Source organism: Dromiciops gliroides, chromosome 2, assembly GCF_019393635.1.
Source record: "Dromiciops gliroides isolate mDroGli1 chromosome 2, mDroGli1.pri, whole genome shotgun sequence".
Classification (NCBI taxonomy): Eukaryota; Metazoa; Chordata; class Mammalia; order Microbiotheria; family Microbiotheriidae; genus Dromiciops; species Dromiciops gliroides.
The window spans coordinates 647,756,698-647,772,237 of NC_057862.1; the positions used below are offsets into that span (position 1 = coordinate 647,756,698).

At 47.9% G+C, this 15,540-nt stretch overlaps 1 protein-coding gene across 1 annotated transcript; it reads right to left on the reverse strand.

Moving 5' to 3' along the window:
• Positions 1 to 4,588: 4,588 nt before the first annotated feature.
• Positions 4,589 to 14,135, reverse strand: SNAI3 (snail family transcriptional repressor 3). The gene is made up of 3 exons (XM_043987911.1): positions 13,892 to 14,135; positions 7,350 to 7,985; positions 4,589 to 5,235 (listed from the first exon to the last, which is right to left on the reverse strand). The coding sequence occupies exons 1-3, from the start codon at positions 13,965 to 13,967 to the stop codon at positions 5,054 to 5,056; spliced, it is 894 nt and encodes a 297-aa protein (XP_043843846.1). The 5' UTR covers positions 13,968 to 14,135; the 3' UTR covers positions 4,589 to 5,053.
• Positions 14,136 to 15,540: the final 1,405 nt, after the last annotated feature.

A 15,540-nucleotide genomic window follows, 5' to 3' on the forward strand; every position in this document is an offset into this window, starting at 1 on the left:
AGGAGGGGGATTACTCTGTTAGCATAGAGATGAGCCCCACAAAGGCATCGTGGCCTTTGGCTCACAGGTGCCACATTATCCTCTTTTACCCTGACCTGTAATAATAGAGATGGACTCTGGACTGAAGGAGGAGGAAGGGAAGAGTAGGGGAATCCGTGTTCAGATAAAGGAGGTGAGAATCATGGCCTGTGCTTCAGGAAACTCCCCAAGGCCCTTCAAGTAAATTCTAGAAGCTGTATATGCTTATTGCAGTCCCGATCTCCTGGTGGCCCCTTGTAGATGAGGGGAGTGGCTATGCATACATAGGGAACACCTTTGGAAGGGTGGCTAACTTCTGACAATGCAGGGATGTCTCGAGTGGCGTTTTTGTGCTGCTGGCCTCTTTCACACACGACATCTCCACCTGATGTCTCTCTGTCAGATGCTGCCAGGCATAATCCCATCGGGCATTTCAATTCAATTCAATAACATTTGTTAAGCACTAAAACAGACAAAAGACAGTCCCTGCCCTCAGAGAGCTTACAATTCAATGGGGGAGACAACATGAAAACAAATATAGAAAAAGCAAGCTACCTACAACTACCTAACAATTGGAAATGATTAAAAGAGGGAAGGCACTGGAATTAAGAGGGATTGGAGAAGACTTCCTGTAGAAATAAGGTGAGATGTTGTTGTTGTTTGTCCTTTGTTCTCGATGAGGACCATGACATCAGAAGGTGATATCATGACTTGCACTGAATTGGATTTAAGTGAGGGAAGGCTCTCCTCTAGAGCCATCTGGGTCCAGTGGCAAGATACATATCAGGTGGGGCAGCTAGGTGGCACAGTGGTTAGAGCACTGGCCCTGGAGTCAGGAGGACCTGAGTTCAAATCTAGCCTCAGACACTTAACACTTACTAGCTGTGTGACCCTGGGCAAGTCACTTAACCCCAATTGCCTCACTTAAAAAAAAAAAAAGATACATATCAGGATAATGGATATGGCTCCAGACATTTTAAGGCAATTGCAGTTAAGTGACTTGTCCAAAGTCACACAGCTAGTACAGTCTGAGGTGAGATTTGAACTCAGGTCCTCCTGACTCCAGGGCCAGCACTCTATCCACTGCACCACCTAGCTGCCCCCAGGCGACATTTTAGTTGGGAAGCCAAGGAGGGCATGTCTGTTGAGCTTCCTGTTGCTTCCAGCTTCTGACTTCAGCTAATGTCCTTGTCTTTAAAGGTATCTCTCATTATAGTCCAGCATGAGCAATCCATACATCTCTCGATTTTGGTCTTTGAAGGCTAAACTGTAGCTGATCATTATGTAAGTAAAGTTGGGTCAGATGAGGAACTGAGGCCAACAGGGTGAAGTGACTTGCCCAGGGTCATGTAGCTAGTAAATGTCTGAGGCCAGATTTCAACTCAGGAAGATGAGTCTTCCTGACTCGGGGCCTGGTACTCTATCCACTGTGTAAATATAGACTTCATAGTGCTTATTGACTGATTCTTTGAAGTACTGAAAAGAGGGACATGAACAGGAATGACTGAGAATACAGTGCTGGCAGTAATGTCTGTGAGATCAGGTCTGATGTAGAGGTCAGGCAGTTTCTAGTTGAACTGAAGTAATCCCAGACATTCATCCATCCTGGGCTGGAGATCCCAGCTCAGGTTCTACCGGAGTTGACCCAAGTCTCTCAAATAACTGGCACCAAACCAAGCACCCATGGTCTTCTACCCATGGTGAAGAGCTCCAGCAGTGTTGCATCATCAAACGAAAATGGAACCACTTGGTCTCATGTCTCATTTTTGGAGCCTAGACAATAACAAACTAAACTTATGGGGTCAGGATTAAGGCCTCTTGTGCCTAAGCATAAGTCCAGGTGACTTCTGAATTCTGGGAGCAAGGTCAGAGTTTTTTATTTTGCATACATTTCTATAATATGTGAACAGTGTAGTCTCTCCCCACCTCCCCTCCCCTCCCAAATGGAAGTTCCTTGAGGGTAGAGACCATTTAATTTTTGTCTTTGTGCCTATCCCCAACACTTAGCTCAGTAATGGGTATAGAATGGGCATTTTAATAAGTGCTTGTTGATTGATTGATTGGGTTCTGGGTCGTGTAGGAGAGCAGTAATGAGAGCTTTCACCATTTGCTGGATGACCTCATTCCAGACCTAGGACAGTGGTGACCAACATGTGTTCCCAGGCCTGGGCCAGAAGTAGAATTGCTGGGAACAGGCCAACCCCACTGCTGAGGGACAGGTGTCCTCTCCAGAAAATCTCCCCACCAGGCATCTTGGTGAAGGCGTCAAGAACTCAATCAGTCTCAGACAAGGCCCCTCCCTGGCTCATTCCTAGATGCCATCCCTTCAGGGCAGAGCTGAAGAGGACTCTAAGATCGACTGGCAGGAGGTGGGGACAACCCAATGTGTGGCTGCCCAGGCAGGCCCGAGAATGGGAACAAGGCAAGTAAGGGGGTGGGGAAGGGGCATCAGACAGGAAAACACCAAAGCTGAGGGGATGAGAGCAGAGAGGCTGAGTGGAGGAAGCCTTGCTTGGGGAGCTTCTAGGGGTGGGGATCTCAGCCAAGACACAGGAGACAGGCAAGAGCAAAGCTTGACATTGACAGAATACCCATCCCGGGCAAGACATTAAGGCAACATGGTGCCTGAACCTGGCGTTTCTGTGAGAAGCCAACAGAATTCAGAAGGGGAGGTTTGTTGGGGTCCATCTCCTCAGCAAAATACCACACAGCAGTCCTCAAAAACTGTCAGCTGAACCACAATTTCCTAAGTGATTATTCCGAGTTACAATACTGTGTATCCTACGTGTGCCTGGCACATAGTAAGTACTTAATGCTTGTTGAATATATGGAAGAAAATGATGCTCAGGTGCTCGACCAACACTACAGTTTCTCACAAGTGCTCCAACAAACACTCCCCCTCCCCACATTTTCCTATGTTTCTTGAACACTATTTCCCATTACTGACTCACCTCGTCATTCGTTTCCTCATTGCCCACCTCCCTTTCCCACAAAGTATCTCCTCTCAAGTCTAATCCATCTCCCGGGGGGAGTGAGGCAATTGGGGTGGATGAGGAACCCTCAGTTCCTCATCTGTAAAATGAGCTGGAGAACGAAATGGCAAAGTGATTTACCCAGGGTTACACAGCTAGTGTCAAGTATCTGAGGCTACATTTGAACTCAGGTCCTCCCGACTCCAGGGCTGGTGCTCTATCCACTGTGCCACCTAGCTGCCCCTCCAATTATATGTAAAGACAAATTTTGACATTCTTTTTGTTTTTTTTTTTTAATTTTGAGTTCCAAATTTTCACTCTCCTTCCTTCACCCCACTCCCCGCTCCCTAAAATGGTAAACAATCTGATATAGGTTATATATGTGAGCTCAAGCTTAGTTAACCCTAGCTTCCTTTGAAACTCAGCTCAAATTCCATCTTTTGTAGGAAGTCTTCCCTTGTCCTCAGAGCTGCTAGAACGTTTCCCTCCCAGGTGACCTTCAAACTACTCTGCGTGTATCTTGTACATCTCTATTTATATACATGTCTCTCTTGTTAGATTGTAAGGGTAGTGTCTCTTTTTACCTACCTTTGAAATATCCCTAGCACTTAGCATGGTGCCTTGCACCTTGATTACAGGGGCTTGACCCATGCTTGTTTGGTTGACTTTAGTCCCTGGAAAATGACCCAGATAATCTAGGCTCAAAGAACAGGACAGACAGCAGCTTTGAGACTCTGCTTTTAATATTCCACGGGTAGATTTCCCTCCAGAAGGCAGTAACACCAACAATAGCCTAGACTGGCTCTATAAAGGTGCCCATCAGGCAGGGGTGGCTTCACCCCCACCACTTGACTCAACCAACCATTACTGCCATTGTCTGGTGGAGACACATTTTTTTTCCCCATTTTTATGAGAGAGAAAACAAGGCAAAGGGATATGTAACAGCTTGTCCTGAACCCCACATTGTCAGAAACAAGCCCAGGGGCAGCTAGGTGGCGCAGTGGATAGAGCACCAGCCCTGGAGTCAGGAGGACCTGAGTTCAAATGTAGCCTCAGACACTTAACACGTACTAGCTGTGTGACCCTGGGCAAGTCACTTAACCCCAATTGCCTCAGTTAAAAAAAAAAAAAAAGAAACAAGCCCAGAGCTTAGGTTCGCTAATCAGTTTTTTAGACACTATTGCATGAGACTAGCCCTGGGTAGAACCTTAGCCTGGTCTGCAGAGCTGAGTGTGCCTGAGTCAAAGGGTTGCCAGTCAGTCACCCATGGGAAGGGGCTCCAATTCCACCAGCATTGAGAAGTGTATCCTAATGATCTCTGGCTCATCAGCTGGAATTTCTTCCCTTCTCCCTCAATCCTAGAAGGCCCCAACTCTTTTTTTTTTTTTAGTGAGGCAATTGGGGTTAAGTGACTTGCCCAGGGTCACACAGCTAGTAAGTGTTAAGTGACTGAGGCCAGATTTGAACTCAGGTACTCCTGACTCCAGGGCCCGTGCTCTATCCATTGTACCACCTAGCCGCCCCCAGGCCCCAACTCTTTTTTTTTTTTTTGGTAAGGCAATTGGGGTTAAGTGACTTGCCCAGGGACACACAGCTAGTAAGTATCAAGTGTCTGAGGCCGGATTTGAACTCAGGTCCTCCTGAATCCAGGGCCAGCGTTCTATCCACTGTGCCACCTAGGTGCCCCCAGGCCCCAAGTCTTAAAGAAGAAAACACTTTAGTCTGTAAACCAAGGAACCAGCTTCTTCTCCCCTTGCACACTGGTATCCCAGCCAGGAGCAAATCCTCAAAATGGGACAAAGTGAAGTGGGAGGCAGCGATGAGGGACCCAAGGCCATCAGAAAACCACGCTGCTCAGACGCACATTGCTTGGACCGGTTAGCTCCCAATGGAAAAGGAAAGAGGGAAGGTCAAGAGCCCAAGTTCTTGCCATAACCTGTGATGCAGTTCTCCTGGTGGAACAGATGGATATTCTTCACAATTCCACAGAGGCTTCCAAGAGTGATCCCCCAGCTCTGGGTCTTCCAGCTCAGGGCCCCTCCTCCCTTCACCCCTTTTGGCTATCAGGAAGCTGGGCAGCTGCCTGCTTCCTTGTGCCGGGTCAACAAGGACATGCGGGAGAAGGTCTTGGTGCAGCTCTCACAATGGTATTTCTTGATGTCTGAATGGGTCTGCAGGTGGGCCCGTAGGTTAGAGCGGTCAGCAAAGGCCCGACTGCAGTGAGAACAGGCGTATGGCTTCTCACCTGGGGAGAGGAAAAGATGAAAGCCAAGTGACTGGTCTGTCCAGAGTATTAATTTCTAGCTTCCCTTCCCAGAGCAGTCCAGAACAAGACTGAGCTCTTGTATAACTAAGACCACTGAAAGTACGCCCGATTTAAATCTGCCCTATATTACAGGAACAAATTTAAATGAACCATTTTGAACAGAATCATATATATATATATATATATATATATATTCAGTGTGTTCCATACCTATTATGAACGGGAATTCATTCTCATGATCACATTCCCTGCCCCATAAAGTAGATAATAAGGAAAATGAATTCTTACTGCCCCCTCTCTCCCATTGTAAGGAATATTGGGACAGAGTAGTTGACAGGAATTTCCCACCATCACAAAGCTAATTGGTGGTAGATTCAGAATGTCTCATCCATGCTTTAACTATGAAACCACAATATTATTTCCTTAGGAAAATTTATAATGGGGAAAACCCCTTCATAATAATCATAGCTCATATGTATATATTTATAGAGTGCCTACTGTGTGCCAGATACTTCATAAATATGATCTCATTTGAGCCTCACAACAACTCTGGGAGGTGGGTGCTATTATTACCCCCATTTTACAGTTGAAGAAACTGAGGCAAACAAAGGTTAACTGACTTGCCCCAGGTCACAGAACTAATAAGTATCTGAGGCAGATTTGAAATCATGTCTTTCTGGCTCTAGGTCCAGCGCTCTATCCACTGTGCCACCTAGCTACCTCCGTGTCCAGAAGTACAATGCGCTATATACCAAATGTAAATTCTGGGCTCTGATGAAAAATCTATTTTTTTCAGTCTTTTGATTGATTCTGCTTGACAGATTCTTGGTGTCTCAAGGAGTCATTAGCTTCCATCTGCTCAATTCTAATTTTTAAGGCATTATTTTCCTCAGTAAGCTTTTCTATCTCCTTTTCCATTTGGCCAATTATATTTTTAAAGGAATTGTTTTCTTTATCTGATGAAAAATCAAGGAAGAAAATTGACTAGGTCAGGCCTCTGGATTCACGAGTCATTAGCAAACCCAGAGCCTTATTGTACCTCAGGTCTCAGGTTCAGAGAGACAACTTCTAGTCATTTGGCCAATCCTTTAGTCCATTGCATTGACTCTGGCAGATGAATATAGAAGACTGGCTGGGTGGCAGCACCACACATTAGCATTCTTCCCATGGCTGGGCACTGCCATGATAAATGGCCACTGGGGACAGTCTTCTATGCAGTCACCTTGCATTCCAATCCCTCTGGCCCAAGAGCACTCAACCCCCTGACATTCTGGAGCCCGTGTGTTTAGTGAGTCAAGAGCCCTTTTGAAGAGGGGAAGGAGGCAATGAGGAGAACCCCTCAGCTGAGTGCAAAGAGAGAGAAGAAAATTCCCCAATGACCAGAAAATGGCTCTTGCAAAAGTCTGCTTTCTAGTCTCTGCCTCTGGGGTGGCTATAGAACATTCTGAACAAGCTCTGATACAGACACAACTGAAGGGTTTGGGTTGTGTTACACCAAGTTTTATCTCTCTTCTGAAACAAAGAGACCACTGACTGTAAAGGGTGAGCATGTCAGCTGTCTCAGTAGTAGAAGTCTCTCTTTCTTTCTCTAGGATGGTTGTCTCCATCTCTCTCCTCCTTTCTCCCTGCCTCAGTTTCTCTTATGAGCTCTGTCTGTTCTCCCTCTTCAAGCCTTTTGTTTCTTTTACTACTTGATCAACCCTTCATGGGTCAGTTACTTTTAACCATGGCTTCTGCCAGTTCCCCAGTGAAATCCCAGTCATAATCTCAGACTACCAGAGAAACGACACATTCCTTTCCTGTATACAATTCTTCCATTCTCCCAACCTCTGCTACCCCCAAAATCTGAATTACAGTCAGGTGTGAGAAAACAGATTCAGTTTGCAAAGATTCAGATCCAAACGACAGATTCCATCTGTGAGACAAATTGTAAAGTTCTTTTGTTTCTGCATGAGGAAAAGGAAATGTGGTGTCAATGTGGGGGGAGAGAGGGTCATATTTGATTGCTCCTATGCTGTCAGATGCCCTCAAAGTTAGTTTCTCCTCTTCTCTCCCCCATGTGCTTCCCTGGCTCGCCTGTCCCCCAGTCTCACCTGTGTGAGTCCGGATATGACCTTGGAGTAGCCAGGGCCTGGAGAAGGCCTTGCCACAGATCTTGCAGATACAGGGCAGGGTGTGTGTACGTATGTGCATTTTGAGGGCCCCCAGGCTTGCATACTCCTTGTCACAATACTTGCAGCTGAAGAATCTCCGGGCCTGCAGATCACAACGCAGCTGCCGGTGTTTGGAGAGGCCGGAGAATGTGTGGTAGGTCTTGTGGCAGTCAAAGCATTCGAAGCAGCCCGCAGAGCCCAGTGGAGGGCTCCCACCTCGTGAGCCTCCACCCCCAAGAAGTTTATCTGGAGCCTGGTCTGCCTCTGGCCCGGGATCCAGAGGCCACTGCTTAGGCATGTCCAGCAATGGGGAGCAGTTGAGATGGTTCAGGCTATCCTTGAGAGGGGTACTAGGAACTCGGCCATCTAGGGAGTCCACCACGCTGATTTCCAGGGAACCTGGGCTGGGGGTTTCCCGAACCTCCCCTTTTAAGGGGAGAGGCAGTGAAATACAGGCAATGACAGACTTGCGGTCCCACCGGCTGGTAGCATCACTGGACGCTGAAGGGGCTGCTCTGTCCTGAAGGAGGAGGGGGAAGACCAGTCCCTCATAGGTGTAGCTGGATCCATTTATCTCTGTAAGAGATACAAGGATAAGGAGAGAGAACAAAGAGATGTGAGAGATACTAAAGATCTCCTTATTCCATCCCACAAACCAAGCAGAGGCTCCTTAAATGACCAGCAACCTGGCAGCAAGGGAAGGGAGACAAGGAGTCTGTCTTAGGGATATCTCCTTAGACCAGAATGAGGGAAACCTTCACACAGCTGTCCCAGAGCAGAGAGCTCCTGTCCCATCTACCAGCTCACCAGCCCCATTTCAGGATCTAAAAACACCACCGCTTTGTCAGCTGTCTTTCCCTAGGTTTCTGAGTAGCCCTGGCACTCAGAGCCCTAGGCAGCATGGAAAATAGAAACAGACAAATATAATTTATTCCCAGGTGGATTGGTCAACATGGTGAATTCTTGCAGCCATACTTACTACCAAATGGCCACACCCTCAGCCGATGCAACCAACCAGTCCAGCTAGATTATGGGCAGTTTTCAATTATCCTGGCTACATGGAGGGTAGACTTTAGTAAACAATATCTAAAACACATTCATAATAGTGGGAATTTTGTTGTTGTTGAGATGTTTTAGTCATGCCCAACTCTCTGTGTCCCCGTTTGGAGTTTTCTTGGCAGAGATACTGGAGGGGTTTGCCATTTCCTTGTCCTGCTCATTTTACAGATGAGGAAACTGAGGCAAACAGGGTGAAGTGACTCGCTCAGAGCAACACAGCTAGTAAAGTATCTGAGACTGAGTTGTCATCTCCTTTGATCACGATAACTTTTGGTGGGAGGTGTTAATATTATCTTCATTTTACATATGAGATTACTGAGGCAGAAAGAGGTTAAGTGATTTGCCTCCTGAGGGAGCCTAGATTGAGCCATGGTCCAGTGCCCTATCCACTGTGCCACCTAGCTGCCTCTTATTAGAGATCTTGGCCCTTGCTGAGGAACAATGTCCAGTACATGGTTCAGTCATGACTCAGTATTGGTTCATCCTTCTAAATGTTTGTCCGTGTTCGTGTCCTTTTTAGAAATGTGAACCTTGTTTGGGTATTTCCAGCGCAATTAGAAGGCCACTCTAGTGGAAATCACTTTTGTTGTTGTTGTTATTCAGTCTAATGCATTAAGGAAGGCAGATCATGAAGCCATGAGACTCTAAACAAGATATATGACTCACTTCAGTTAAGCCCTGACCACATAGTCCCTGAACTGCAGGAGCCTCAGAGATCTATATTTCAGGAAAGAACAAGGGAACTCCCATTTGAAACTCAGGACTTAACCAGAATTTAGTCTTACTGCTTCATTTTATGGATTTCTTTTTCTCATTTTATTGTCTCCTCCATCCATACCATTGAAAGAAAGGACCTGGACTCTTGGCTCCTAAGTATTGGGGGGTGGGGAGGGTGCCCAGAGTCAATCATCCCCCAGATAACTCTAGCTAGGCACTCTGAACAAACAGCTTTGCAGCGATAGTGATCTCCCCTCCCCACCCCTCCTCCCAGGGGTCCCTTTTTAGGAGACCTAGTCACACCTGTCAGCCAGCTCTAGCTCTGACCCATCCAATCCAACAGATACAAACTTAGTCTGCAACTGAGCAAGGCTGAAATTCACCCATTCTTTTAAGACTTTTCCCCTCCCCACTTCTCCCTCTCTTCTTTTGTCCTCTTTCTTACCCCCCTTTCCCCTTTTCTTTTAGGAATATATTTGCAGCCTTTGAAAACATCAGTGGATTAAAGGCATCTACTTTTTCCTCAACCACATATGTGGCTGTCTTGTTCAGCTGTTTCAGCCATGCCCAACTCTTCATGACCCCATTTGGGGTTTTCTTGGCTTGCGATTTTCTTCTCCGGTTCATTTTACAGATGAGGAAACTGAGGTCAACAGGGTTAAGTGGCTTGCCCAGAGTCTGAGGCCATAGTTGAACTCACAAAGATGAGTCTTCCTGACTTCAGGCCCAGCGCTCTTAACCGTGTTAAACCATTAAAGTTGAAAACTACACTAAGATTTTTGGTGGCATTCCCACCAAATAGATTTTTATTTGACATTTCTCCCCTCTCTCCCTGCCACCTTCTTTCTACCTTTTCCTCCTCTTTCCAACTGTATTGTTCTTGGGTGGGTCCTCCTTTTCCCCCAGTCCAGCCCTGGTATATCATCCAAAAATGTAGACCTCTAGAAGATTTCATAGAAAGAAGAGAACTAGGAAGCACCCAAGTATGGTCTATGATCCCATTGCTTGTACCCCAAGCACATAATAAATACCCATGAGTCATCATGATGAAACCAGTTATTAGTGCTGACCTGTGGCAAACCGTATCTGTATGAAGAGGTAGGGTAGATGATAGTTCCTGCCATCCCCATGCCCATGCCCATGCCCACCCTCATCCCCATTCCCCACTGGGTTTAGTGTTTGATCCTCTCCATTTAAAAAAATTTTTTTTTTTTTGGTCAGGCAATCGGGGTTAAGTGACTTGCCCAGGGTTACACTGAGGTCAGATTTGAAATCAGGTCCTCCTGACTCCAGGGCCGGTGCTCTATCCACTGCGCCACCTAGCTGCCTGTCCTTCATTTTTTTTTTTAAAGTATTTTATTATTTCCAGTTACATTTTTTCTTTCTTTCTTTTTTTTTTTAGTGAGGCAATCGGGGTTAAGTGACTTGCCCAGGGTCACACAGCTATTAAGTGTTAAGTGTCTGAGGCCGGATTTGAACTCAGGCCCTCCTGACTCCAGGGCCGGTGCTGTCCTTCATTTTTAACCTCTCCCACCTTAATTTTTCCATTGGCCAAATGAATAGATCCTGCTTCCCTCCTATCCTTTATCCTTCCTCAGGGATGGGTGTGGCAGCAAGGAGAGGAGTTTTCGGTTCCAGCCAGATTGGCTTTAAAGAATTCCATTCCATTATGTCACCAGAACGATCCACTTCAGTTCTGGGAACCATTATCAGTCACGGCCCTCTCTCCAGATAGAAGAGGCAGTGGTGGGGCTTGGTGTGTGGAGTTGCTAGCCTTAGAGCAAAGGAGACCTGTGTTCAAGAACTGACTGGCCGTATGACCCTGGGCAAGTCACTTCTCAGTGCTGTAGGCAGCTGACTACAAACTATAGAAAAGGGCTGATGAGCATTCATAGGAGTTTTCTCATCTAGAAGTTCCCTATTTAAATTAAATCATATCAGTTCCTAAACTTCCTTCTCTGGACACTAAGAAGTTCTTTTCTTTGCATCCCCCAAGGCTCAGCAACCTTATTATTCTTGGGTGGCAGTAAAAGCAGAGCCAGGCAAAAGCTACCAAGAACAGGCCTAAGAAATAAGATGGAAAGAGGAAAAAAGGGAGAGAGAGGAGAAATGTAAAAAAAAAAAATCTATTTGGTGGGAATGCCACCAGACTAACCTCAGATGGTACTTACTGACCCTGGAGCCCGAAAGTGCCTTGCCTGTGGGTATTTTTAAAAATTGATTTCTTTCTTTTGTTTGCCTACTTTTTGTTATTCTCTGAGGTCAATCTCCCCATGGAATAGTCCGATCCTCATGAGTTCAGGTAAACTGGATGCTGTATTCCCAGGAGAACCCTCCAGGTCGAACACCTACTCAAAAGCAACCCCCTGGCTATCCCAGACCTCCTAAAGACACAGGAGTCCCCCCAGCAGAAAGTCTATCCTGGAAAAATGATGCAGGCAAGACCCAACCCCACCCTAACCAGAGACAGGTGGTTGGGGCTGCCAAGGGCCTCCAGCAGCAAATCTTACCAGTTGGTATTTTTAAAAGACTAATACACAGACAATTAGGGTCAAGCTTCCTCAATAACCTCTCTCCTCTACAATAACCACCCTCTCATATTCCCTCCCTTTCCCCAAACTCCTCAGAATTTTAGCCTCATTTCACTTATAGAAGTGATATCAGGTTGGGGGTGGAGACACCGACATGAATGGGAATCACTTGGAAATTGGGATCATCCTCCAAGTGGTGGTTACTTGGAGAGGGTGGGGTGGGGTAGGGAATGGACATGGACATGTGTTAATGAATAATTCACTTTGACGGTGTGGCTACCAGTGCCAAACAATGGACTTCAGGGGCTTAGAAAGGAGTGTTTGATCAGGTGACTCGTCCCTAGCACAGGAAAAAATAACCCTTCACAAAGGCAATTCTAAACCCCCACCTACTTTGGGGGATACCAAGTAATACCCTCCAGGAGATTGTTTGCAGATCCCCAGATAACGGTGGCTGCTCTAACAAGGCAGAGGACTGGGTTCTCATGCCTCCAAACAAGCTCTTTTCTGAAGGAAAAACTCAGTAGGAAAGTTTGCTCTTTCCCCCACCCCATAGTGGCTCCGTGTTGGGGGAGGTTCAAAAGGCTGCAGGGGAAGGAGTACTGAATTAGTGTAGTATCAGGGTTCTATTACTTTCTACTAGTGTGACCGTGAGCACATCATTTCCCTTCTCTGGGCCTCAAATTCCTCATTTGTAAAATGAGGAGATTCCTTGCATGTTTCCAACCAATGAAGTGTAAGAAGGACTGAGAATCTTCTCCCCAGTAAATTACGTAGTCCCTTAGGAAGTCTCTCTGAGGTAGGAAGGTTAGGGATAGGGAATTGAAGGGTTAGGAATAGATGGATTCAAGGTTGGGAAGGGATGGACGGATGAGGGATCGGCCCCCCTTTTGCCCACTTTCCCAAAGAGTTTATATTCAGCTTGTGGCTGTTCTCCGCAATGGACACTTTCTAAGTGTCTGCTGCTGAGAGAAAGAAATAGAGAGAGTCTAAGTGTCTGCTCCTATCAGAAGCAGTGGAATTCGAAATCATTGAAGAAGCAGGGAAAAGGGAGACCCTTCAGCCGAGAGGAGAAAGAGAGAAAAGAGGGGAGAGAGGAGGGAGGGAGTGTGTGTGGGGCGGGGAGAGAGAGAGAGAAGGGGGGAAGGGGGAGAGAGAGAGGGGGGAGAGAGAGGAGGAAAAAAGAGAGGAGAAAGAAGGGGGAGAGAGGGAGAGAGGAGAAAGAGAGAGGGAAAGAGAGAAGAGGAGAAAGAAAGAGGGAGAGACAGAGAGAGAGAGAGAGAGAGAGAGAGAGAGAGAGAGAGAGAGAGAGAGAGAGAGAGAGAGAGAGAGAGAGAGAGAGAGAAGAGAGAGGGAGAGGGAAAGGGAGAGAGAGAGAGCGCCTTAGCCTTTCCTTGCCTGTCCAGAAAAAAATCCTCACCCTCTGAGCTACAGGGAGTAACCAACAGCTCAGAATCCGAAATTCCCGAGTCTCCAGAGAACACTGGGGGCCTAGGGTTAAAGGGGCGCGGGGGCCGCCACCAAGCACTGGCCAAAGATTGTAGGACCGTGGGAGGGTTTCTATCAGCCCTTAGGGGAAAGGTCCGGAAGAACACCCAGGTCCGGCCGGCCCCCAAGCTCCAAGATCTTTTCTGGGGATTTAACGACGGATTTGGGGTGTTTATCCCCCTCCCCCCCGCCCCAGCTGGGGACCGAGGCAGCCACGAATGAACCTAGAAGCAAAGGTCGGGAGCAGCAGGTGAGTCCCCACAAGGTCCCGTAACCTTAAGTCCCCGGAGCCCCCAGCAGCCCCCTTCTCCCTCCTTTTCTCCCCGGTCAACGTTCCCGAGGAAGCTCCAACTACCCCCCCGCCCCCCCTCCCCAACGCCGCCGCCCCCGCATCCTGCAGCGCGGACTCCTGCCGGGCTTGCACCTGCTAGCACAAGGAGCCCCTGGGCTCTGTGCCGCCAACTCGTTCTCTCGCGGCAGACGCTCCTATCAATTAGCCCGCTTTTCAAATTCAGTTTTCCTTCCTAAAAAGAGCGCGGTTGGAGGGGGGGCGATCTTCCCCCGTGTTCCCCCCGAAGGCCGCCACCGCCCCTGCCTCTCCTCCAGCGAGGAGTCCCTTCCCCGCCCTGCCCCCCACCTCCTCCCCAGCTCCAGGGCCGCCAGCTGCCCACCGGGACATTCCTTTACCTTTCTGAGACTCCAACTGGCCATAGTTGGGGATTCGGGTACTCCAGTGTTTTTTCACCAAGAAGGACCTGGGCATCTTCCCTGGGAGTGAGAAATGGGAAGGGAACGGGGCGCTGGCCCCGCGAGTCCCACGGATTCCCCGGGGAGGTCCCAGATGCGGGCGGAGCGGCCGCTGCCCTGGGGAGCCGCCAGTGCTGCCTGTAGGCCGGGAGGGTCACGCAGCCCCAAAGGCTTGCATTCCTCCCTGCCCTCTAGGGCTGGACAGGGGCTCCGCGTCAGGTGCAATAAGGGTCAGCTCTCATTAACATAGCTCGCCCGGCGGGCCAACCAGGGCCTGGGACAAGTGCAGGGGGCGGGGCCGAGAGGGCCGCCTCCCCGAGGCTCCTTTGCCAGGGGACAGGTGTCCGACAGACGCTGGGTTCAAGACCTGAAAGCCCAAGCTCTTAGAAGCGCGTCCCTGCCCAATGACTCCCGCTCCCATGATCCCCCTGGCTCAGGACACCTTGTATTCACTCTCTGACCACTACCTGGACTCTATAACCAGCAATTCCCGCCACCCCTGCTGGTGTATCACCGATGCTCCGAACCCTTCATTTCTGTCTTTGAGTAAAACCTCCTCCCCAGTGTTGGCATTATCAAGCTGGTGAGTATTGCGGTCCGGAAAACTGATCCCTAAGAAAGTGACCGGGGCAGCTAGGTGGCGCAGTGGATAGAGCACTGGTCCTGGAGTCAGGAGTACCTGAGTTCAAATCCAGCCTCAGACACTTAACACTTACTAGCTGTGTGACCCTGGGCAAGTCACTTAACCCCAATTGCCTCACTTAAAAAAAAAGTGACCATACTTTCCTCCCACAGAAAGCGACTCAGATAAATGTTCTTTTCAGGAATGGGTCACTAAGGGACCCTCCCCATGCTTAATCAGACATTGGCCCAGTGAAATAACCTGTATTTCTCTTGGGAAGGATTAGCAGATAGAACGTTAGTGGAAAGAATACTGTCCTGTGAATGTCCTACCCGTTCTGCCACTAGCTAAATATATGTCCCTGGGCAACCTACTTCCCAGTTCTGGCCTCAGTTTCCTCCACTGTAAAATTAGGGAGGTTAGATTATGAGACCTCTGAGAATGTTCTCACATTCCCCGGTTTTGTTATTCTAGTTCAACTAACCAGAAATCCACATAATCCCTCATTCCCAAGCACATGACACATGCATCCAAGGAATGATTTACAACCAGAAGAGACATTAGAGTCCCCCTTTTGTCCTAGAAGTCCGGCAAAGTCCTGGAACCCTTTGGAAGTCTGGTAAAGCCCAAGGCCCCCTTCTCAGAATAATGTTTTTAAATGTACAAAATACATAGGATTATCAAAGAAACCAGGGATATTGAAGTAAAGATGCATCTTTTTCTCTTCCAAAGTCACAGACCCCCTGAAATGTGTCCCTAGGACAGGTAAAGAACTCCTGATCTAATCCAAGCAGATGAGGCCATTGAAATTCAGAAAAGATCACAATATAGCCAAACAAGAATTCAAATCAAGTGCTTTGACCACACACCTATGTTTTGGAGATTGTGGAGAGAGGGGTTACTCTTCTGCTATGGATCAAGTTAGTTTCTCAGGTTCCTAGGCTTCTGACGTCCTGAGTCTGCATGC